The sequence below is a fragment of the Vigna unguiculata genome, chromosome 3, assembly GCF_037176805.1.
Source record: "Vigna unguiculata cultivar grain cowpea cultivar isolate G323 ecotype 2 chromosome 3, ASM3717680v1, whole genome shotgun sequence".
NCBI classification, from domain to species: Eukaryota; Viridiplantae; Streptophyta; class Magnoliopsida; order Fabales; family Fabaceae; genus Vigna; species Vigna unguiculata.
Window position 1 is genome coordinate 5,426,615 of NC_140794.1, and position 16,075 is coordinate 5,442,689.

At 29.6% G+C, this 16,075-nt stretch overlaps 2 protein-coding genes and 1 pseudogene across 2 annotated transcripts; all 3 read left to right on the forward strand.

Moving 5' to 3' along the window:
• The first annotated feature begins 4,163 nt into the window (after window positions 1-4,163).
• Window positions 4,164-5,028, forward strand: LOC114177320 (RING-H2 finger protein ATL78 pseudogene; annotated as a pseudogene).
• Window positions 5,029-8,608: 3,580 nt separating this feature from the next.
• PSAN (photosystem I reaction center subunit PSI-N, chloroplast, putative / PSI-N, putative (PSAN)) lies at window positions 8,609-9,624 on the forward strand. The gene is made up of 3 exons (XM_028064192.2): window positions 8,609-9,059; window positions 9,133-9,258; window positions 9,384-9,624. Exons 1-3 carry the CDS (start codon window positions 8,763-8,765, stop codon window positions 9,471-9,473), a joined length of 513 nt encoding a protein of 170 aa, XP_027919993.1. The 5' UTR covers window positions 8,609-8,762; the 3' UTR covers window positions 9,474-9,624.
• Window positions 9,625-13,444: 3,820 nt separating this feature from the next.
• Window positions 13,445-14,130, forward strand: LOC146887438 (histone H3.2). The gene has a single exon (XM_085670882.1). The coding sequence runs from the start codon at window positions 13,507-13,509 to the stop codon at window positions 13,915-13,917; it is 411 nt and encodes a 136-aa protein (XP_085527008.1). The 5' UTR covers window positions 13,445-13,506; the 3' UTR covers window positions 13,918-14,130.
• The last annotated feature ends 1,945 nt before the right edge of the window (window positions 14,131-16,075 follow it).

A 16,075-nucleotide genomic window follows, 5' to 3' on the forward strand; every position in this document is an offset into this window, starting at 1 on the left:
AAACCCTAGATTAATGCATGTGGGTATATATATATATATATACACACACACACACAAGTTAAGCAACCTTTCACTCTTTCACTTGTTAAATCAAACCACTTGTGACTTCTGAGTGTGTCTGAACCGTGATGGATAGGATGAAATACAGCAAGATCTTCATAAGTATATATCACAAGCCTTAACATAAAATATATTTTTAGTTGCTGTACACAAATTTGAAATTTGTCTTTTTGATCTCTGGACTTAAAAAAAAATGCATATTGTTCTTTCTTTGATATATAATATTTTTTCATACTAATATCTTAGTTGTTTATATCATTTGACACGTTCTCGCTATATCAATTAAAAAAATACACATAAAATTTAGTTAAAATAATTATATCTATTCATTTTTAAAGTTTAAAAATAAAAATATATTTAAAGAAAACACCAATGAGACATGAGTCTAACCCATATATAAAAAATTGATACCACTTTTAATCCAAAATTTTAAGACAATGAGTTTATGAGTTTTTATCCTTATATGATGTTCAACTTTCTCATTTTTACTCAACGTGGGACTTAGACTCACACTTTAATTCCTAACTATCCTACCAATCGATATCAGAGCTAAAGTCAGGAGTTCGATTCCTAGTAGACAATTGTTAAGGTAGAGATTGTTGCATATGTCATCAATTGTCCTGTGATGGAGATGTGGTGGATCGAGTCATAATCGAATGTGACGTTTGGATTGTTACATTCTTAAATAAAATATAGTTACGTCGTGACTAGTGACTATAATGTTTGATCTAGTGATAAAGGATCTATCCTAACAAGATTAATTCAGAAACTAAAATAAAAAAAAATATTATTAATAGCGACGAATATTAATAAGCAGGGTGGATGCAACCCTAGTACAGATGTATATGTGTAATCCTTGATGAAGACATAGCATGTGCGAGAGTGCGGGTTGATAAAATTTTGGGCCATTATTATTGGACAGCAAAATGGACGCAACATAATCTAATATCCTGTTAAGTAGTATGTTATGCATAGTGGTTATACATATATATTGTTGAAAAGAGCATTGGCTCTGTCGGTAATTCCCTTATCTCTCTCGATGTGGGACCAGAGAAACAATAACAGTAGTAGTGAGATCCAACCCACCAAGATACGGATCAAAGTAGTGGTACTTCTAGTACTGCCAGAGCAAAAGCAAAAGCATTTTCTTTTAAAATGCCCAAACCCACTGTTCTCTCTTCGCTGCTTATTCACTGTACACGACTCTCATTTCTTAATCACTATACAAACAGTACACAGCTAAGTTAATAAAAAATAAATAAAGACAAAAATAAACCACTTTTCTCCTCGTACGTTACCTCATTAAATTTATAATAATACCCCACCCCTGAATCAACCACTTTAAATTTCCTCCTGAAAAGTACAACTTGTCGACAAATAAAATCAGATTGGAGATCAAATTTAGCTTAAACATGTTGCCAATTTGATCACTTGTTATCATTAACCACGCTTCTTTAATTAGTAGCCACATCTTGTTAAATCCACCAGATTCTGATCTATCTTATTGCATCTCTGAAGATTACAAGACCATTTTTCTATCCAAACAAAATATATCATATACGACAGCCAAATAACTATTAACATATCGCAAACATCGTATAATTATGTACAAGGAATGACGCATCACACGTACATGAGATCAGAGCTGTACCAGAATATACGTTGTGGCATACATATATATACAGATGAAGTTTCTGCAAGTTTCAGGATCAAAATTTTAACTATGTTATTGATTTGAATTGGAAACTTTTATTATAGTAAAACCTTAAATTGTTTATCTCATCAGGACAAAGCCAGTGACAACTTTAAATTAATGTAATAAGAACAGAGACACGATTTAATGACTAATTAGTTATATTCAAACACAAACACACGCAAGGAACCAGCTGTTGTTAGTTATGATTGAAAATGTAGGGGTAAAGTAGCATTATTCTTTGATAAAAATGTAAATGCCACTATCACTATCTGTCGGGTAAAGAGGTGTGAGAAAACAATTACACAACTTTCAGAACTCCTTTCGTTCTGTACCAAATAGATTTGCTTTTGAAAGAAAGAGGTTATATAATACTTTAATTGCAATTTTATTTTATTTACTTTAAGACTTTTATATCAAAATGTTTTACAAGTGTCCCGTGTGATTTTCCTTTTACAGGAAAATATTACCATCAGTATAAACTTTAGCAAGTGAGATTTAATTCATGATTTCTTAAAATAGCTCTACATGTCACACGTTGCAATGTATTTCTTTATAATAATATTCTCTCTTTTTATAAATATCTCCTTGAGAATTCTAAATCTTCTGCAGTTATATTATTTATGGTTTATTGATTGCGAAATATCTATAGGAAAAGAAAATATAAACATAATTTTTATTAAGAAGAGGTTAAAATAATTTAAGCAATCATAAAACTTACGGTATTATTCCTCGTATATTTTCCCTTATCATTCTATTTATCTTCATATACTTTTTTAGTAGAACATATTTTACCTTGCATCCATCCTGTGTTTTGCATACTTTTCAAATACTATAGATTTAAAGTGAATAGTATATTTATTGACAATGTAATTTTTTTTTCTTTTTTTATCAAATTATAAATTTTATACATGGTAAATTTATGGACTACGTTATAAAAAGAGTTCTTTAGAAGGCGTAATAAGAATGAGTTTTAATTAGTTGATAGTATGACAAAACTGCATTAACCATGTCATACAAGGGTGTGTACGGTTGAGAGGAAGAAAATAGAGAGAGAAGAGCAGAAATAGGTAAAAATTAAAGAGAGAATAAATAAGAATTACAGCAAAACAAAACAAAGATTATTTTATAAAAAAATTTATAAGGAAAACAGAGTGAAAATTAAATAAAATATAAAATATATTTTTAATCTCTTTAAAAGTTTTAAAGTTGAGTATGAAATTCTCTGAAGAAAAAAAAATTATCGTCCAAGTGATTAACGTTAGTCAGTACAAAATATATATATATATATATATATATATATATATATATATATATATATATATATGTATGTATAGAAACTATGTGTATTTCAAAAGATTGATAAAAAAAAATGTACATTTTTTTAAGAAACTATAAAAATTCTATATTGGAAAATTTTGAAAAAATATATCACTGTACCTTCACTATCTTAATTAGGAAGTTTGGCTTACCTAACTAGTTCTCATGTTTGAAATCAAATTTGGCTCTTCATATTTCTTTGTATCCTTTCCATGTGTCAGACAATTGAGTTCAATGTAGACAGAAATCCGACATTAATATTTGTCCTAAACAATGGAAGAGGTATAAAAATGTTGTGTATCATAATCATATCTAGAATGAATCTCTTCTAGATATTGCACCTTTTTTGGTTATAGTATATGGGAGCACACTTGGAAGGGCCAGCCAAAAACACGAGTTTCTCCAACATCTGCCACATCCACCATAACACCATTAAATTAGTCGCAGCAGCTCCACATGGAACATCCACGTGAAACACTGCAAAACAAACGTAAGTTAAAACATAATAAGATCATCGAAAGTTAGTTTATAAGATATTTTGTCGGTTAAATTTTGAAGGAAAAATAGAAGATGAGTTTTGAACGGGTTCACCTGAACGAAATTGGCGGCAGGAGAAAAAACAAAACCATTTACTGAACAACTTTTTCATGCGAGTCAGTTCAACTTTTTATCACAGGAACCAAAAGATGGGACATTATTCCATCAATCTTGAATGATATCATATTTCAATTCATCTTCAAGCTTCACAACTCATTCATGGGTTCACTGTTCCACCTGGCATATCCTACTTCGTCTAAAGTGGAAATAAAATGGACCCATCACAGATAGCAGAAGAAACGAATATACAAAAGGCTCTCTCAGTGGATGTTCCATATCATCATATGCTTCTAATCTATCTCTAACAACCAAGATAAAAAAGTTTAATTTCCACTCCTTCCCAAAAACCCTTATTAGGAATATTCTAAAACCATCCACCACTCACCAAACAACAATAATACTTTCATTTTCTAATCAAAGAAAGCTACTAGTTAGATATCATAATCATATGTTATACCCTACTACTGTGCCAACTTCCCCTATATATATATACCTATAATTGCCTAAAACCTATAACCAACCTCAAGCTCCAACTAACTCTTCTTCAACATCCCATCAAACATGTATGCTTCAACTTCCTTCACTTCACAATTGCTTCATGAGCTTCTCATGGACTCAAGCTCCAGAAAGCTACTCCTTCAAGACCCAGTTCACGAATCAATCAACGTAGCTGACTTGCCCAAATCCCCAGATTCCATGAGTTACAACACGACAGACTCGTATTTCAAAGGTCGTGACTTCGATGCAAATGTTGTCATGATCCTGGCAGTGCTGTTGTGTGCTGTCATTTGCTCCCTCGGCTTGAACTCCATCATAAAGTGTGTGCTGAGGTGCTCCAACATAGTCATCAGCGACCCTTCAAGTGTGAGCAACCCTTCATCTCGTTTGGCCAACACAGGAATCAAGAAGAAAGCCCTCAAGACTTTTCCCACTGTGAGCTACTCAACAGAGTTCAAACTCCCAGGTTTGGACACCGAGTGTGTGATTTGCCTCTCCGAGTTTGTCAATGGTGATAAGCTACGCATTCTGCCAAAATGCAACCATGGTTTCCACGTTCGCTGCATTGATAGATGGCTGAGTTCACACTCCTCCTGCCCCAAGTGCAGACAGTGCCTCATTGAGACTTGTAAGAAAATTGTTGGATCCCAGCCACCAGTGCCACAAACCATTATAAGGATCCAACCACTAGAACATGAAGGTTTCGAGCGTAACTATAGGGAACTATGCTAGTTAATTTCTCACTCTGCTATGAGAAACAATCAATTCTGTTTGAAACCTCAAATGTAAGATATACTAGTTAATTTTTTGTTACTGCATTCTTTTCAATGATATTATGGAGTTCTTATTACTGGAACTAAGATTGCTAGTGTTTTCATGAAATTTAATTTAAAGATATCTATGAGGATGAAGATATAGAAGTGAATTACTGTGGAGCAAGATAAGGGAAAACACGAGTGTTAACTTTTTTTTATGGTCACCATCATTATTATTTCCACTTAACTAATATGTTTAATAAAGTAGAACTATAAGGTGACCATTTTGAATGAAACAAATGGAACACACTCTTTCTCAATCTGAAGTTCACTAAAAATTGCATAATCCAATTAACCTTTGCAGATGCATTCCACCACTTCTTTTTTATACAATTAAAAAATACACATTTTATTACCTTCACTTTCTCTATTTTATTCTTTTAAGTCGAAAAGAGTATTTGATATCAATATTTTAGTGTGTAATAAATTAATATCACTTTGCTTGATAACAAGAGAGTAACAGATAAAGCAACCTCCCAAATATTTCTAGACCCACAATTTAATAAAATGGTTTAATTTGAAATTCATATTAATTTGTCTAAGCCAACAAAATTTCTAGGACAAAGAATTCATATTTATTTATTTACATAATAAAACATCACAAGAAAATTATGGCTAGTGGCATTGCTGCTAACACAAGATTCGATTGATCTTGATTTAACCCCAGTTCTTCAATTAGGGGAAGTAATCTAAGAATTAAGATACACATCTTTTGGATTCAGATTTTATTTCAAAATGGTGCAAGTGAATAATAAACCGCCCCTGATTGTTGCTGTTAACAACTAAGAAAAGAAAAACAGAAAGCTGCATACTTTATCCAGTTCATAGAGCATGAATATATAATAAATGGAAGCTGATGCAGAAACCACTAATCAAGTTCCAATCAAATAAATGCACTAAAAGGGAAATGGTGTATCATAGAACTCATACATACATATACCATCTAAGTGGCTGAACTTTGATTTGCTATATAGAAGTTCAACGCATGATATATGCTTTGATCATGCCATAGCATTTTATAGCGTTGTAGCAAATGGATAGGGTAATGTTATATATTAGAGCTATCAAAATAGGTTGAACCCGCGAGTCAATCCGGCTCACCACGGGTTTGGATCGGATTGGATTGAAATTTTCTTACAAATTTCAATACGGGTTGATTTTATTTTTTACCCGATTCACCTAGAACCCGGCTCACTCGGGTTGAACCCATGGTGAGCCAACCTGGCTCACCAACCCGCAAATAAAGGGTCGCACATTTAGGTCATGTTAGGTTGTATTTTTCTAGGCAACACATAGATAATTTGTATTTTTATGATTTTGATTTGTATTTGGATTGTATTAAAGTTTATTTAGATTTTAATTAGAATTATAATTTATTTTTGACTGAAAAATAAATAAATAAAATATATTTTTTAATTAAGTGAGTTCGTGAGCCAACCCGTTTAACCCACCAACTCGCGGTGGACCGGACCGGATTTGAATATTTTTGACTCACTAATAAATAAACCGGATTGGTTTACTAAATAATCAACCCATGGTAAATCGAACCGGATCGGATCAGATTATCCGTTTTATCAGTTCTATTATATATTAGATTTTCTTGCCATGAACTATGTAAGAGCAAATCGGAGGGTAAGAAAACCAGAAAACCGGGAAAGCCAAAGGTATATATACAATATAAATTCATACATATAAAATACAAGAGAGAGACAAAGAAAAAGCAAATTCAGATTAAATATGCCAATAATTCACACCTGAAATCAGATTTAATTTCTTAAGGTATGTTTCTATGCATGTATCCCACTAGGTCTATAAGTGAGATTAATTGTCTAAAGTAATCATGGCCAGATCAAATTAATTGGTTAAGATCGAAATGGGTTTAATTTAAATTAGTGAATATACTTTAACTTTTTGCTTTTTGAAAAATGGGTTCAGAGAAGTTTTTAAAATAGATACAGTTTAGGATTATGTTTCTTTTTAACATATTGTTTGTTTTATTTCACTTTATAGGAGTAATAGTAATTATTAGGGCTGAAAATATGTTATCTCTTCCTGATTTGGATTACGCTGATGTAAAGTTGTTAATTGAATATATTAATTATCAAGCCTTAAAATTCATTCAACTAAAAGGGTCAAGTTTTATACTAACTGTCTTTAATCTACGGAAGAGATAACCAGTTAACAAAGATTTATGCAAACAAATATAAGTGATATAATAGTATTACTACAAAAATATCATTAAATAACTACCAATTTTATATACTAAAATAATTAGTTACTAGATTGACTAAATAAGATATTATTTTATAAATTAAAAATTATTAGTATCTTTGATATAAATAAAAAATTATAATTAATTTATAAATTTGAGTTTAAATTATTTTTTAACAAGCACCAAGTTTTAGCCACTCAATATTATTAATTATAAATTAGATTCTAATTTTAAATTAAAGATGATTTTAAACATTAATTCATTAATGACTAAAATTTTCTTGGTTAGAAATTAATTTAGACTATTCAATTGTAATTTTTTATTTTTAAAGAAACTATTTTAATATTAATAATTTTTAATTTAGAAAATGATATATTAGTTAATATAGTAATTAATTAATTATGTACCTTTAAAACTGATTATTTATTTAATGATTTTTTTAGTGTATTATTTTTCTATTACATTTATGTAATTCAAGTTTTGTGAATTCAAAAAATGCCATAAAATATAATTTTAATAAATAATATTTATATTTAACCGACAAATATAAATTAGGACACTTGTATTTTTTGGTATCACTCTTTTTTTTTTACTACCATTTAACATTACTCTTTATTATTATTTACTTTATTTTTCTTCAAAAAGTATAAAAAGTTGTGATTTTGATTTTGATTGATTCTATAAATTCATTAAATAATACTAACGATGAAAGATTGGTTGAAATATGAGAATGTGGCATGATACGATATGCAGAAATCAGAACTCTTGGACTGCATTCAGGTAAGTGCGGTGTGAATGCCTCACCACACCAACCATACAATGTTTTATAACTAATTTATTCTCTCTATTTACAAATCAACCTTTTTCTTAACCTATCTAATAAAAATTGCATCGTCGTCGCAAGTGACCGGGATTACTTTTTTCACCCCATAAGTTTGAAATTCCCACTTTCTCTTTCTTTCTGCTAAACAATAATGGAGGTTCTCGTAGGCACAAGTGGGCCGGGTAACTTTTTGTTTATAATAAATTTCTTTGGGCTCGTATTGGGCTTCTGTAAGGATTTTAAGCCCCATAAAAGAACCCGTTACTTTGTGGAGCGTAATAAACGAATAATTTCTTTATATATAAAATTCTTCATAAACGCTTTTTAAATATTTAAAATTAATTTATTAAGTTAATTTATGCATAAAAAAAGTTAATAGAATAAATGAAGACTAGATAAGAAGTGGGAATTTTGAAGTGGGGCCAGGGATAGCAACCACAAGAAGCTGAAGTGTCACAAAAGCAAAATGGTTGCAAGATATGCCAATAAGGAGTGAGGCAATCGCACCTTATCCACACTCCAACCACAACCTCAAATTACGTTACACTTATCGTATCCACTCCTTATCACAAAACCTCAGCCTCAAACAACACAAGAAAAACGAATTAAAGAAACAAAAAAATAGAGCCACTAGGATTAAGAAGCACACAATTCGAGTTGGCCTTTGGTCTTTTCAAATCAACCTAGTTTTCTTTTCTTTTCTTTTCAACTTCGATCAAAACCAGAAAACTAATTGCATCCACCATGTCCGCCATGAACTCCAGTGTCTTGGCCTGTAACTATGCCAGATCAGGATGCTCCGATCTGAATGCGAAGCTCGCCTCCATGCCTTCGGTTGCATCTCCTCAAGTTTCTGCACTCAAGTTGCCTGTGATAAAGGCTCATCAAGCAAAGGTTACTGAATCTGAATCAAACCAAGGAAGAAGAAGTGCCCTTGTTTACTTAGCAGCTACCCTTTTCACTGCTGCAGCTGCTGCTTCCAACTCTTCAGCCAATGCAGGAATCATTGAAGAATACCTTGAAAAGAGCAAGACCAACAAGGTCTTTTCAAACCCTTGGTTTCTCTCTTTTTCATCGTAATTCAACTAGTTTCTAATGGATTATATTGTTACAGGAACTTAACGACAAGAAAAGATTAGCCACCACTGGAGCCAATTTTGCAAGAGCATACACTGTGGAATTTGGCACTTGCAAGTTCCCTGAAAACTTCACCGGTTGCCAAGATCTAGCTAAGCAAAAGGTAGTTTTGAACTTTCTTTTCGTGAATATTATGAGTTTTTAATATGAAGAAAAAGGTTGTGATCTTTATCCAACTTGTGTAACACTGATTCAAAGTTTTACTCTGGTTTCTTTTGATGAATGCAGAAAGTGCCTTTTCTTTCTGATGATTTGGAGCTAGAATGTGAAGGGAAGGACAAATACAAGTGTGGTTCTAATGTTTTCTGGAAATGGTGAAATGGACAACATTTTCCCGTGTCAAGCTTCTCCTTGACAATGTGCCATAATTTTCTGTGTTATTCTTAATATTATCATTGCTGCTGTTTATGATAATCTATGTTGGTTGTAAAAACATTAGAAATTAAATCTTACTCGCCTCTTTCGTTTACATGAAGCCATTCCAAATGCCTTCTTTGTTCTTCTGAAATTCATAACTTTACTGATTATTTTCCAAATCAGAACTCCAGGAACAGATATCAAACTTATATGCTTTTTTGTTTTTTTTGCAGTTTGTTGTTATCCGTTGTGTTCTTGGATATAATTTCAAAATATATATTATACTAAATCATACTTTAAAACCTCCGATTAATGAATAAGTTACATTCATTGCTGAAAACTCGTTCTCAGAGCATAATCACACGCTAATTTTGCCTTTGATGATTCAAAAAGCTAAAGTTTACATGGGAAGCATATGACACATATACTGATCATGGACGTTTTATATTTACAATATTTATGAGCGACATTTTCTATCACAACTCTTTTCTTATATTTATATTTAATAATCTTTTTAATTAATATGCTAGATTATTAAAACGCATGTGAATCAAATAAGCATCAAACAAAATTTATTTTTTGTTCCTTTTTGTTAAGCCTTTTGCATTAAACCGAAACAATTCAGAGAAGATGAAAAATAAAACAATTAAAATTATTATCTTTTGGAATTTTGATGTATTTTTTCTCCATCGATAAATTTAGTTGGGAATTTGGATTAAAAATACTCATACTAAATTAAATCATTTCGGATTTTTGGATTAAAAATGTTCATAGTATATGAGTTAAACAACTTATTATATTAAATTATAATCTTATATCTTTAAAGTTAATTAATAATTAATAAATATGTGTAAATGTATACTTATTTAGAAAGTTACAATTTAATTATGTTACACTACCAATATTTTTATATTTATTAAAATATAATAGTATTTTAGTGATAGAGAAACCTATTTGTTGATATGAGATAAAATAATTATATAAAAGTTGTAATATATTTTTTATACAATGAGTTTTAAAGTTTGTTGATTTAATTGTGTGGTGGGACGTCTAATATTATTGGGGATTTGATCGGACTTAATAAACATTGATGGAAGGTTTCACAAAAGATGCTAAGGGTGGGACAATTAAGAACGACAATAAATGTGAATGGCAGAATTAAAGAAGATATTTGGCAAAAAATAAAGGAGGCAAAAAGTTAAGAGGTCGACAAGGATAGATGGACAATCAGTATTAGGGAAAAGGCATATAACTCAATATATGTTCTGGTTGATCAAATTTTACTCTTTTGACTATAATATTAGCATCCAACATGGGGCTCGTGACTATCGTGTTCCATAAACCCACCACGTCTAAAGGAAAAGTGTGCCTTCCCAATTTGCCTTTTGAAGCACTATCACCATTGTACTCCTTAGGAGCTTTGGAAGACAAGCAATGGACATGTGGTTTCATAATTCATCAAATTCCCATAGATTTTTAATTTATAATTTATCTATTGTTCTATATTTTGTTTTATATTCTTAAATGTATCAACTTTTGTTATTAGTTGTAGATTTCATGAGTTGTTATTCTTTAAAGCGATTTGTGGGGTAGGATGTGAAAATGGTGGAAGGAGATCTCATGAACAACGCATAACTAAATTTATAGTGGAGGGCCAAAGAATGTCAAATTTTAGCACACGATCATGACCACTTGATTGAATTATGATCTTTTATCTCTTGGCAATTGGATTATGGTGATCTTTAAGGAAAAGACTAGTGAATGTGTGGTTGGTTGTTGAAGTTATAATTGTCTTGTTACATGATTTGGTGTTCTTTACTACTTATTTTTAATCTTACATTTGATTTTGTACTCACATAATTATAACTTACAAATTTTGTGCATGTTGGCATCCGCTTTGTTTGGCTCTTTCTAGTTACTTTTAATTAGATTTTTGTTGGATAAATGTTAAAGAAGACAAAAAGGAGCATTAACTCTTCCAAAATACGGAAAGGTGCATTGGTCTCCCAGAAGACAAAAATGAGCATCAGTCTCCTAAAAGACGAAAAGGAACATTAGTCTCCCAAAAGATGAAAAAGAGCATTAGTCTCCCTAAAAAAAATACAAAAAGAAATATTAGTCTCCCAAATGATGATCTACTTGTTGGTTAAGACTCCCAACTAATCTGGTTGAGTAATAGATATCCAATATGACAAACTACTTGTTTGTTGAGTAGCCAAACTTTAACTAATTTGGTTGAGCAATGAGTCTCCAAAATGTCAGTTTACTAGTTGGTTAAGTAGCCATACTTCCAACTATTTTGGTTGAGTAATGAGTCTCCCAAATGCCAATCTACTTGTTGGCCGAGAAGCCAAACTCCCAACTAATTTGGTCAAGCAATTAATCTCCCAAATGGTGTTCTGTTGTTGGTTGGGCAACTAGACTCCCAACAAATTTGGTCGAGCAATTAGTCTCCTAAATGACAATCTACTTGTTGGTTGATCAACTAGACTCTCAACTAATTTGATCGAGCAAATAGTCTCCCAAACGACGATCTACTTGTTGGTTGCACAGTCAAACTCCCAACTAATTTGGTTAAGCAACGAGTCTCAAAGATGACAATGTACTTATTTGTTGAGCAGCCAAACTCTCCAAGATATCCGTGTGCAATTATATGAATTATTCTAGTTTCTCCATGTATGACTTATAATTGGTATGATCTAAATGGTCTTATGATAACTCTATTGTATATTAACCTACCCACACATTTTATGGTCTTGTGTTGTTTTCTTCTTTTCCAATAATCACCATTTTTGTGTGAGCAAATAGAGATACAAGTTTATAGACACCTTTGAAGGATGGGAAATCTTTAGTTAGAGTTGTAAGATTACAGCAAATGCACAAGTGGTTAATACGTTATTTATAAAAATATTTTTGTATATTTAATATTATTATATAAATAGTATATTTTTATAATTTAAATTCTTAAAAAAATGTATTAATATATTTTTTATTCTGTTCAATTACCTTCGAATATTATTATGAAATATATTATTTTATTAGTTTTCTACTGTAAAATAAAATATTACAAAGTAGATAATCTTAATAGTTAATGAATTACATATTTTTCTCACAGGCATGATTAAACATTAATGTATTGGATAATCATCTATTGATTTTTCTTCATAATATCTCAATATTATTTGATATAAATTGTGTCAATATATTTAGCTTTATTATTCATTCATAAAATCTAGTACAATTTCTAATATTTATATGGATCTATCTTTATGCTTATCTCTCTACCTCCCTCTTTTTCTGTCTTTCTATATATATATATATATATTTTTAATCATACCAAAACAAGTAAAATAATCAAATCACTCTTGAATTAATTTTGAAGAACCAATAAGATATTATGTAATCATATTAAACTGTTTTTTTATTCAAATTCCAAATCAACATTAAATTATATTGATATGCAGTTTGAGTAAATATTTTTTAATTAATTTATCAACTACTTTTCGTAACTAAGCAATTATATTGGAATCGGACAGAAATAAGTTATGTATCTTTTTAAATACTTAGACAAATTTCTTTATCGTTTTATGCAAGTAAATTTGAGTATATATTCACTCTATTCTTGTTTATTTTATGCAGGTAAATTGTATACACATCAAATTTTGAAAACATAATAATAAAAAAATATATTAACAAAATTAATTAAAAAATAATTTTTAGTATTTAAACTTATATATGATAAGATTAAAAGGTAAACTTTTGAAACAATGAATACACCAAATCTTTTGCTGGCGCCAAACGAACAATAATATGGAAAAAGATGAATCCCCGTTATATCGTGACCGTCCGATAAACCCATACACGGATCACTCCAAATGGATTTTGTTTTCCCTCCAATTTTCAAGCTCTCACCTATATAATTAAATCCTCTGTCCTTCACCCTCATCCATCTATACCCAAACAACTATCTTCAGAATCTTCTATAATCTTCCAAATGGCCCGTACTAAGCAAACAGCCCGTAAATCTACAGGCGGCAAGGCTCCCCGGAAGCAGTTGGCAACGAAGGCTGCTCGAAAGTCTGCTCCGGCAACCGGCGGTGTGAAGAAGCCCCACAGGTTCAGACCAGGAACTGTTGCTCTTAGGGAAATCAGGAAGTATCAGAAAAGTACAGAGCTTCTGATTCGAAAGCTTCCTTTTCAGCGATTGGTTCGAGAGATCGCGCAGGACTTCAAAACAGATCTGAGATTCCAGAGCAGTGCTGTCTCGGCTCTTCAGGAAGCTGCTGAGGCTTATTTGGTTGGACTCTTTGAAGACACTAACCTCTGTGCAATTCATGCTAAGAGAGTCACCATTATGCCTAAGGATATTCAACTTGCCAGAAGAATCAGGGGCGAAAGGGCCTAGTTTCTTTGATTTTTGTTTTTTAATTTTTTTTTGTTTGGCTTTAGGGTTTGCCATTTGTTAGTATAGGTGACGGTACGTTTGTTTATGGATCTTGAAGGGTTTAGTATACCATGTTTTGATCTCTGTTTTCTGTTCTTCTATGTGTAGTACTCAAGTTTTTTCCTGATTAAAACAAACAGAGACATTACTTACTAGTGCTGTTGACATTCGAAACCTGTTAAGTTTCTAATGATTTTTTAGCTTTTTCTAAGTACAAATTAGGATACTTCAATTTATAATAATTGATTTCATTATTAGTAAATAAATAATGATGTTTTAATTTATTTTTTATCCGCTTTTAATTCATCAATTTAATTATTATTAAATCATCACATTACATTATTGAAAAAAATAAAATAAATGATAGTAATTAAAATATTAAATTAAAAATAGATACAAAAAATGGATTAAAATATATATTTTTTTAGTAAATAAGCAATATATATTTCAGTTAGTTAGTGTACAATAAAAGGTCAATTTCGTTTTTCAGTCAAAATAAATATTAAAACTTAAGTGAAAGGTCTTTCCATATTTGTCTGACCAGAAGAGAAATTCATTTATGATTTTATTTTTCTTTCACACCATAGGTTGAATAAATCATGCATTTGGTATCATTACTCACATTTATTTAATTCTGAATTCTTCTGTTGATTTTCAAAACCTAAAACCTTTTGGTTTTCTGATTCAAAGAATGATTTTTAATGAACGGAAATGAAACTATTCATTAATTTGTTGGAACGTATATCAAGATTTCTGTTAAAGAGGATCAATATAGATATTATTTATTATTATTTTTGTTATAAATATATAAAATATAGAAATTGGATAATAAAATTTTCAATATCATGTACTAATTAGAAATTTTGTTTTTAATTTTGTTTTTATATTCTATTTATATTATTTATTATATTTACAATCATTTAAAAAAAATATATTGTTTTTCATAAGTTTAAAAAAATCTTTTAAAGACAAAAATTTAATGAAAATATTGACAAAATATCTTAAATTCAGAAGTCATTTCCAATACTGTTATTTTAAAGGATACGTAGCTTAAATATTCATCGGTAATCAATATTTTTGTAGAACATATTTTGATCAATTTTCGTCAGAAGCATAATATTGTAGAAAATTAATCTTGTCTAGTTAAAGTTTCCATGAATAAAATAGAAGTTTACTTTTATAAAATTAAAAATTAAAAATAAAATATTTTTTTGTAATAAAAGTAACATATAAATATTGTTGTAAATACATAACTTTGTCTTTTAGAAGTATTAAAATTTGGGGATTATGGTTTTTAAGAATATAATTTTTTCTCCTATCAAACTTTCTGTTGTTAAATATAAACATAAATATATATATATATATATATATATATATATGTTAATAATAATATAGTATTTTTTTATTCTTACCGTCCATTAAAACCAAATTATTATTATTTTTACTATTATTACGTACATAGGTGCTGTCCCGTTTATGTGTACGCATCTTTTAACTATATGTGATATTAATAGATAATGATAATATAATATTATTAAGTTAATATATAAAACAAAACTAATATTTGTTAAAAATAAAATAAAATATATAAAAAAGATAAGAGAGTAATTGTTAATAAATAAAAAAAAAATTGTAAAAGTAACAATCAATTTTTAAAAATTTAATAAATAATCATATTTTAAATGATAAAATTGATATTTTGAGATGTATAAAAAAAAGAAATTCTCGGATAATGATTATCTTTTGTTTTTATATTTTTTGATATATTGTTTACATATAAAAATATTAAACTAAATAGATTAGTTTTAGATAAATTATTAATAAACAAAAACACTTTATAGTATAATTGAAATTATTTATTATATATTTAATACATAGTTATATATTTAAAATATCTGCCTATTATGTAGAAAAATGTTTATCCTATACCATAGACAAATTAAAATACTTAGAGAATTTCATTTAAACCAGCTTAAAGTTATGATTTCAATAATTTTTCTAAAATTATTGAAATTATTTTTACCAACTAAAGTAGAATCCTTCTTACCAAATTGAAGGGGACAGATATTCCCAATCCAATGAACCCGAAAACTCGAGAATATTCTCGAGAAAAAAAAAA